The sequence below is a fragment of the Dama dama genome, chromosome 18, assembly GCF_033118175.1.
Source record: "Dama dama isolate Ldn47 chromosome 18, ASM3311817v1, whole genome shotgun sequence".
Lineage (NCBI taxonomy): Eukaryota > Metazoa > Chordata > Mammalia > Artiodactyla > Cervidae > Dama > Dama dama.
The window spans coordinates 100691900-100701532 of record NC_083698.1 but is presented as its reverse complement, the minus strand read 5'-3'; the positions used below and the strand labels follow the sequence as shown (position 1 = coordinate 100701532).

General features: G+C 46.0%; 1 gene segment (V, D, J or C); it reads right to left on the bottom strand.

Moving 5' to 3' along the window:
- Positions 1–1859: 1859 nt before the first annotated feature.
- On the bottom strand, positions 1860–7628 carry LOC133072576 (T cell receptor beta variable 5-1-like). The segment is given in 5 exon segments: positions 1860–1999; positions 2083–2282; positions 4434–4474; positions 4571–4658; positions 7378–7628. Coding segments are annotated over 4 exon segments (306 nt in total).
- Positions 7629–9633: the final 2005 nt, after the last annotated feature.

Below are 9633 nucleotides of genomic sequence, written 5' to 3'. Positions count from 1 at the left end.
CTTGGCCGGATCAGGTATGGAGTAAAGGTGATGTTCCCTTATCTGCCCCTGTTCCCACATCTGCCCCATTTCATCCTGGCCTCTCCATCTCACTCCTCATTTCTTTTTTCCTATAGGGTAGTTCAGAGGTTCCTCAGCACGTGAATGTGTGTGCTCTGCTAAGCCATGCAGTCGTGTCTGACTCTTTGTGACTTCATGGACCCTAGCTCACCAGGTTCTTCTGTCCATGGGGTTCTCCAGGCAAGAGTGCTGGCGTGGGTAGCCACTTCCTTCTCCAGAGGATCTTCCCAACCCAGGGGTCGATCCTGCATCTCTTGCATCTCCTGCACTGACAGGTAGGTTCTTTACCAATAGCAACCTGGGAAGTCCCCAACATGTGAATAGCTTTTGCTGAAGTCTTGTTGAGATAATGTCTGTGTTTCGTCCTCCTCATCACAGATGGGTGACTGATGCTTGCAAACTCTCTTCTCCTCACCATGCAGAAACCAGGTCCTGGAATCCCTCTATTTATGACCACTTTTCAGAGAGTACCAAAGAAATATGTACACCTTTTAGCCATCAGTGATAAAAGAATGCCTCCTTATGGCCAGTAGAAATGTGCCTAGAAGCAGCCTTCCTACACTGGTCCGAGCAAATCTGGGCGAAGGGTGAAGGTGAGTCACGTCAGGGCTTAGAGATGTATCCAGGCCCTCATTCTGCTCTGACTGCATCTGGAAGGATCAGGCCACCACACCGGTGAACTAGCCTCACCAAGATGCTGGCGCCCTAGTGCAGCCACTGGACCCGACCTCACACATGGTCGGGAGGGACTGACACACATTAACATTTAGCACTAACCCATGCTTTTTACGTTAGAAAAATCAGACCCTACAGATAAAGGAAAATTATCCTGATGTAATGGATCTGGTTATTCCACTCAAAAATGAGCTTTTTAAAATATTTGATAATGGATGTGTGCTAGACAAATGTAACTTAAACTTATCATCTCCTTTATCAGGGAGCAAACTAAAACAGTAAATGCATTTTGAGTCGCGATTTTTATTTCTATCAGGGACACTCGTGTATGATGTAATAAGGAATATAAAAATGTGGCTACAATCAGCATCACAATTCTTTTTAGATCAGAGCACCAAGGTAGGCAAGAAACCCACTGTGTTTTACATCAGGATAACACGCACACACATACACACACACACACACACACACACACAAGTCGATTTGCATATGAATTGGGAGTTTGGGACTAGCAGATGCAAACTAGTATGTATAGAATGGATAGACAAAAAGACCCACTATACAGCACAGGGAACTTTATTAAATATCCTGTGATGAAGCATAATGGAAAGAATATGAAAAAGAATGTATATGTATATGTGTGTGTGTAACTCGAGTTACTGCTGTACAATAGAAATTAACACAACATTGCAAATCATCTGTATTTCAATAAGATAAATTAAAGCAAATAGATTTGCATAGACTCAGTTCTGTGTGAGGAGACCCAGGAGTCTCCCAAGTCGCAGATATCCCCAGTTAAATTTTTTAAAAATACTCTTGAGTTTCAGTGGTTAATTCCAGTTCTTCCCCTCCTCTCTTCCTTGGGGAGGCGGCACAGAGAAAGACTTCTGTCCAGGGCTGCCTGACTTGAGAGGAGCGGATAGGATGTGGTTTTGCACAGCAAGGACGGAACTCTGAAGTGCTGTGTCTCGGCTGCTGGCACAGAAATAAACTCCCGAGTCACCCAGCTCTGCAGAGTGGACCCTCAGCGCAGAAGACGTCCCTTCCGTCCTTTCTGCTGTGAATCGGCCTTTGGGCATCCCCGAGTTGTCCTGCACAGACTCTCTTATGAAGTAAATCAGAAGCTTCATTTCTTTCCCCACAGCATGGTAGTACCAAAAGAGGGACTCATGTCCAGAAATAGGGTCACAACTCAGATTCACAGCCTGCTTCTTCTCTATGACCCTGTGGCTGGGGGACTGGGCGACTTCAGCTGATATGTACCCTGCGGGAGAAGACAAGAACATACGTGACCGGGATAGACAGGAAAAGGGCCCCATGGAGACATTCGTGTTTCTGAGGACTCACTTGCTCCCAGGAGACACAGCGACGCGAAGCGGAGAAGACTGGAGAGCATGGCAGGATCCAGAGGAAGATGAGAGCTTTTCTGGATGAGGGAACTTGCGTGTAGGAGCAGAAATGAAAGCAGATCCATGTCCCGGGGTCCCTATGTGGGCTGGCGCTGACATCACCCTGTGAGCAGGCGTCCACGGTCTCAGTGGCTCCCTCTAGGGAAACAGACGCATAGAAGAAAGAGCACGCTTATTTTTCCCCAAAGAAGGCTGCCTTTGAGGGATGATCAGGAAAACTTGACATCAAAAAAACTGGCCTGTTTATGCATTTAACTAGGTATTGACCTCCTATGGGTTTGACCTTTGCCTCTGTGGTTACCTTGCTACTTCCTCTTCTATTTGTATCAAATCTCCTCTGCCTCCCTCTGATAAAGATACACATGGTCTTATTAAGGCCCAGTTGGATAATCCCAGATAAATGCCCCTTCTCAAAGTCTTAACTGAATCACATCTATAAAGTCCATTTTTGCCACAACATCCACAGGTTCCAGGGATGAATATATGGGCATCTTTGGGATGGTGGGGTGGGCTGGAGGTCATTATTCAGCCTGCCACACAATACAAAATGTTCTGCTGATCAGTTGGGGAATTTTTATGGGTGTCATTTCCCCATAATACTAAATGAATCAACTTGAGCCCTTTGTATATAAATCTGCAACACATTCTCTTCACTGTTAGGCGTCAGTGTTTGTCACCTCGCAGCAGCTGGCGATGGTGGAGTCAGTGACCCCAGTGTGCGTGGCGGCTGTGTGCGGAGGGGACAGAAGGAGCGCCTCAGAGAAGCAGGGGGCCAGCCCTGGTGGTGGATTTCCACATTGCAGGCTTCTGCTTGGCCTACATTGCCCTGCCCGATGTTCAGAAAGCATTGGAGCACTCAGCAGCAGCTGAGTTTGGATCTGTCCGAGTGCTCTGAGCCTGGGGAACAGGACAATTAACAGCAACATCCCTTGTTGGTATAGCAGGGACTCTGGAGATTCAACACTGGAGAACCTATTTCCCATGAGTTGTAAAGATATTATGGTTCCTCTCCACCTTTCATCCAATTTCCCCTGTTGTAAACATCATGCATAAGCATGATTCTTTGCTCAGAACCAAGGATTTAACATACACACAAGTCAGCTACAGGCTAAACTCAGATTTCCCTCTTTTTTTCTACTGTTCTGTTCCAAGATCTAATCCAGGACACCACAGAACATTTAGATGACCTGTCTTCTTAGATTCCTTCAAGCCATGAGAGTTTCTTAGTCTTTTCTTGTTGTGAATGATTTTGACACTTTTGAGAATCGTGTGTGCATGCTCAGTTGCTTAGTCATGTCCAACTCTGTGTGACTCTATGGACTGTAGCCCACCAGGCTCCTCTGTCCATGGAATTCTCCAAGCAAGAATGCTAGAGTGGATTGCCATGCCCTTCTCCAGGGGATCTTCCCAACTTAGGGATCAAACCCACGACTCTTATGTCTTCTGCATTGGCAAGCAGGTTCTTTACCCCTAGCACCACCTGGGAAGCCCTTTTGAGGATCACCAGTCAAGTATTTTGTAGGAGCCCTTTCAAACCGAGTTTATCTGATGGTTATATAATTACTTGAAAGCCCAGTGGGTGAGATTTACCCTTAGCCTTGGACTGTCAGGAGGAGGAGAAGGGGATTACAGAGGACAAAATGGTTGGATGGCATCACTGACTCAATAGACATGAGTTTGTGCAAGCTCCGGGATGTGGTGAAGGACAGGGAAGCAGGCCGTGGCACAGTCCATGGGGTTGCAGAGAGTCGGACATGACTGAGTGATCAAACAATGACAACAAATGGACTGTCAGCCTCTGTGGGAAATGTGTGAGAAATGCCAGAAACCAAGCCCTCTACTGTCCCCTCACGTGTTTCCCAATGTGATGGGTTGTTTCATTCTGCTCTTGCCTTCCCTAGGGTCATTAGAACACTGAGCCACTGGGCTCCTAGAGGAGCAGTCTAGGAAGACAGCTGATGACGCTAGGGGCTGAGCCGGAAGGGGAAGCAGAGGTTTTCTGCTCAGGAAGGGGCGATTCTGCAGCGCTGTGTCTTTGCTGCTGGCACAGAGGTACGTGGCCGAGTCCCCAGGATCTGTGGGCTGGATCTTCAGAGTGGAGAGCGACGCGTTAGGCATCTTAGCTGAGAATCGGTCCTTGGGCATCCCTGACTCATCCACAGGCTCTTGGTTGTTGAAATAAATCAGTAACTCCAGTCCCCGCACTGAGGTCTGTCTGTACCAAAAAAGGGCAGTGTGGCTTTTAATCGGCTCACAACTCAAAGTGACTGCCTCTCCCTTTTCTGTTACCTCATGCCTGGGGATCTGGGTGACTCCAGCATCTGTGGGCCCTGTGGAGAGGGACAGAGTTTGGGGACAGAATAAGAAGCATGATTGGAATCATAACGGGAAATATCCAAGAATGCAGATTATTTCTGGGGACGTACCTACTCCCAGGAGACACAGGGCCACACAGCAGAGGAGCGTGGTGGCCATGGCGATGCCAGCAGGAGGACGCTTCACCCAGATGGGGCTCTAGTGGATGTGAACAGAAAGGTGGGGCTTCTGAGTCCTCCGCAAGGCGGAGCGGGACCTGGCAGGGACACAACACTCTGACCCTGCTCAGGCGACCTCCTTCCAAAGGTGAGCGTTCATTCTCTGCAAGAGACCGACTGAACAGGTCCCAACTCTTCTAGGGTGTACTGGCTCATTCACAGACCCCCCAAGCACCTTCTCCAGCGGCCGCCTCTCGCAGCCCTGGTGTTCCCACCCCTCTGGCCTTCTCCGATGTGTCATATGTCAACGGTCCATTAAATGTTTCTGCTTAAATGTACCACCAGCACCACAAATTCCAGACATCAGTAAATTACTCTTTACATATTAAGACCTTCAACATGCCTCTTGCTGGCATTCCCTATCACCTGGATATAGAAAATCAAAATAAATCCTTGCCGAGTTAGAGCTTTGCCACAGATTCCTCCCAAAGCCTTTGTACTTGGCCACTGTGCTCATCTCTAAGGGGCATAAATGGAAGCCCTGGAAAGAGACAGGCTTGTGAAGATTTTGTTCCCAGCAAAAGCTAGAGACCAATGCCCTTATGCTGCATAATCCCCAGCCCGCAGCACAGGGCCTCTGTATGTCTGCACCTTTTCCATGAAGGGGCTCCATCTTACCTCATAAAAAGAAAAAGAATGTATCAGTCACTCAGATGTGTCCGGCTCTTTGCGACCCCGTGGACTATAGCCTGCTAAGCTCCTCTGTCTATGGAATTCTCCAGGCAAGAATACTAGAGTGGGTTGCCGTTTCCTTCTCCAGGGGTTCTTCCCAATCCAGGGATTGAACCTGGGTCTCCTGCATTGCAGGCAGTTTCTTTACTGTCTGAGACACCAGGAAAGCCATCTTACCTCTGTGGTGAACCTCAGAATTGCTTTAATCCTGCAGGTCCTCGTGTGGGTTGTGCAGTGAAAAATGAGGGCTTCGACCTTCTTTGAGGAACCGTAATAAAGCTCTCTCAGTCCATTCTAACCCTCTTCAACCCCTAGCAAAGCTCTAAAAGTTTCTTTGATGGTTAACACTTGACTCTCCTTGTACTAAGGCAACCAATACTCATAAATGGGCTCTTTCTGGTGGTGAGGATGAGACTCTGGAAAATGACCCAGCTCTTGGGGGTATGGAGAGTAGTTTACAGAGGGAATGGAAAACATTAGCTCCATGTCTTGGCTGTTGGCACAGAGACACATTCCTCAACTCCCCAAACTTGGGAGTCTGTCAAGAGACAGAGAGAAACATATGACTGCCTACTTGGAAATATTATGATAGTGAAACTTTCTTAGTTTTATAGAATCAGCAGTGCCCACTCCCTGGTCCAGTGTTTACTTGCTTCAGGAGAGCATCTTGCAACCTGAGGTTGAAGAACGCAGAGCTGGACACAGGGTTTTTTGTTGCTGTTGCTTAGTTGCAAAGTCATATCTGACTCTTGCAATCCCTTGGACTGCAGCCTGCCAGGCTCTTCTGTCCATGGGATTTTCCAACAAGAATATTGAGTGGGTTGCCATTTCCTTCTCCAGGGGATCTTCCCAATTCAGGGATCGAACCCATGTCTCCTGCATTGACAGGCACATCCTTTAGGAGGGGCAATAACAGCAGAGACAAATGGAAAACATTGCAAATCAGGACACATCGTTCAGCATGTGAATTTTCTGACTCCTATCCAGTCCTTATCTTCTATAGAATACAAAATGTTGTGAAACAGAGAAGCTTTGAGACTACAACAAGTTCAGAATATGAGTGAGCCAGTTACCTCTTAAGTGCTCCAATCTCTAGTGGAGAGAAAAATCAGTCTTAGGGTCACCCCAGGCCCTGGTACATTTTCTTCTTATACAGACGTACTTTTGGACTTCTGAAGGCTCGGGGCCCCTCTAACTCAGAACATTGTCAAGCTGTCCTCCTTGGGGCCCTGCCATAAAGGCCCCCAACAGTGCTAGGATGGGACCAGGCTGGGTTTAGAGGGAAGCCCATTCCAACAGCTTCTCTTATGCCCTGACACAGGAACTGTTTTGCTTTCCTTCTCTCAGGACACAAAAATTTACCAACTATCTCCTTCTCCTCCCACATCTTGACAGGCTCAAGAGGTGCCCCCCTGAAGCAGAGAGAAATGACCTTGGGGACTTATTTTCTAAATTTTTTCAGTAATTTAGCAGAGAGCTGGCTCGATGATCTGCATTAGCTTACAGAAAAACAAGATCTTCCTTTCCATTAAGGCCATTTCTTTAACCATGAAGGGGACATCTCTTAAAGTCACCGAGATGTCCCCTACTCAGCCCTCTCGTTCCACAGAATACTTGCAGTATCATGGGGCATCTACTAGAATACTGCCCATACTCTTTGCAATCTACCTATGACCCACCTAAACACACATCTCTGTGGGTTAATGAGACTTGGGTTGAGGATAAAGGGGGATGGGAATCGCACAGGTTCTGTTTCTTGTGCACTTGTCTCACACACACACACACACTTATTAATTTGGACTGCATGGTGTTAACGATTCATGTATCACTGGCTCCTTTACATGGCAACCATCCCAGAAAGTGAAATGGAAGGAAAATGAAATGGAAATGAAAAGGAAACTTACTCAGTCATATCCGACTCTTTGTAACCCCATGGACTGTACAGTCCATCCCAGGCTTGCCTCTGAGTCCATGCTCACTGTGGGTCTCAGCCCATTTGCACAAGAATAGACGTCGTTGGTCCCTACCTTTCTGTCTCCAACACCTGCTCAGTGTCTGCAAATCAGGTTCGTGATTCAGAGACCATGAGATTTAGAGCTTCTCTCTAACCCCTACTGCCAGGCAGTTCTCCCAGTTCTTCCAGCAAGCCACCAAGGAATGTGGAACCACAGCATCTCCTGGGCCAGCTGGGCAGGGTCACTAGAAATGAACTTTTGGCAAGACCCAAGGTGAACTCCGCTTGTTACATTGGTATGTAGACAATGGGGAGTTATTTGTGTTCTTGTTTTAGAAGTTCAAAAATAATCCTGTTTCTCAGATAAAACACTTGATAAAGAGAGAGACTGAAGTCAAACCAAAATTCAAACATCAGCATTGGCTCCAGTAAAGGCGGGGCTAAGATGTGTCGCCGAGTGGTAGCTCGTATCCCCTGAGATGAATGTACACCCCTGACTACTGTTTCCCCAGCAGCCAGTCTTCCCCACTGAATACAATCTGCTCACTAATTTTACCGTAATTCTGAGCCAGGAGAATAGAAAGCATCTTCCTTGCAAACAGAAGACAAACAGAAGATAGAAGTAGGAAGGTTTGGTCTGACCTGCTGAGTTCCTCCTTTAAAAAATCTCTAATCAGTAACTCAGTTCTCTTACCAAAGAGAAGAGGGAGGGGATGGCAGAGGGGCTAGGGTATTGCTCCAGGAACTCCCAGAGACGAAAGTGGGCAGTAGATGTTCCCCTAAGACTCTGAAGATTTATGTTCTCTCAACACCTTGAACTCGACCATTGCGTCCATGATCACCAAGAGATGAGCATCTGGTAGGACAAGTTTATTCCCACCTTCTTAAGGGGCTCCCCCCAGTATTAATTACTGCTCTTTGGGATCTACTCCTGGAGCCACAGCGGGCAATTAAGCTGGGCCTCACAGGACGTGAGATGGTGCACAGCAGTATAGTAACTAAAGAACTCCCAGGCCAGGCTGGCGGAAACACTGGGAATCAGCTCTCCGTTTCCTTTTCCCTCTCCAGTCTCTCCTGCTGTATTTCCCATTATGACCAAACAGAGGTTCCAGGACACACTTACATGACATCATAGGGACTTCTGATGTGGCTCAGTGGTTAGGATTTCACCTTCCAATGCAGGGGGTATGGGTTTGATCCCTATCCAGGCAGGTAAGGTCACACATGCTTCAAGGCCAAACAACCAAGAGATAACACAGAAGCAATATTGTAACAAATTCAATAAAGAATTTAAAAATGGTCCACATCCAAAAGAAAAAAACCTTTAAAAAAAATAACATCATGATGAGCTACCAATGATTAAATGCCAATACTCAAAGTCGCCCCAAACTTAAATAAATACTACTTCTGTTATGAAATTCTAGAAAACAGCAATCTAAGTCATTAATTTTTTTCATCAATTCACACTCTTTTTTCAAATCTGGAATGCTCCAGGCTTTGAATAGTATTTCCATTACAGCATTTTGTTTCTACAAGAAAGATCCCAATTTAATCATCTTATTTCCCTCTGTGATTACCTAATCCTTTAAGAAAGATTTAATTGAAGTTCTCAAAATTATAAATACCTTTAAAATTCATTCTGTTTCTCCTCAGACACAGTGGTGTTAGCAGCAGTCACTGGAATTGAATACCTTCTTTAATGTTATGTTTGTATCCTGGCCCAAATCATTAATTTCTTTAATATGTTCTTCTAGATTTTTTTTTATCTCTGCTGTCTTCCCTAGTGAGAAATGTGAAATTAAGCTCTGAGTCTTCTAAAACAAACACTATTAAAACAAATATTGCATATCTTCAATTTCCTCTGTTGAGCAACCCCATCTACAAGGCATTCTCTTGTTTTGCATACTTTTGCTTTAATATATCCTGTTTTTTCCTAAACCTTTCATAGGAATCATAATTTTGTAAGTGTATTAGGCATGGCCCTTTAAAATAGCCTATAGATAATGTTTGTACAATAATGTGAACTTTTTCAATTCAATCCCTTCCAATACTGTCCAGATTGTACTTAGCCCTTCAATCAGGTTGATTTTTAGAGTCATTCCTATCTTCCCTGCGACCTCTGAGACTGTGCATTTATTTCTCAAGGACTTTGCTTTGTGTGCACTTAGTAGCTCAGCCGTGTGCCACTCTTTGTGACCCCATGGACCACAACCTACCAGGGTCCTCTGTCCATGGGGATTCTCTAGGCAAGAATACTGGAGTAGGTTGCCATGTCCTCCTCCAGAGAATCTTCCCAAAGGGCTTTGGGGGGCCCAGTTATCTTGTCAAC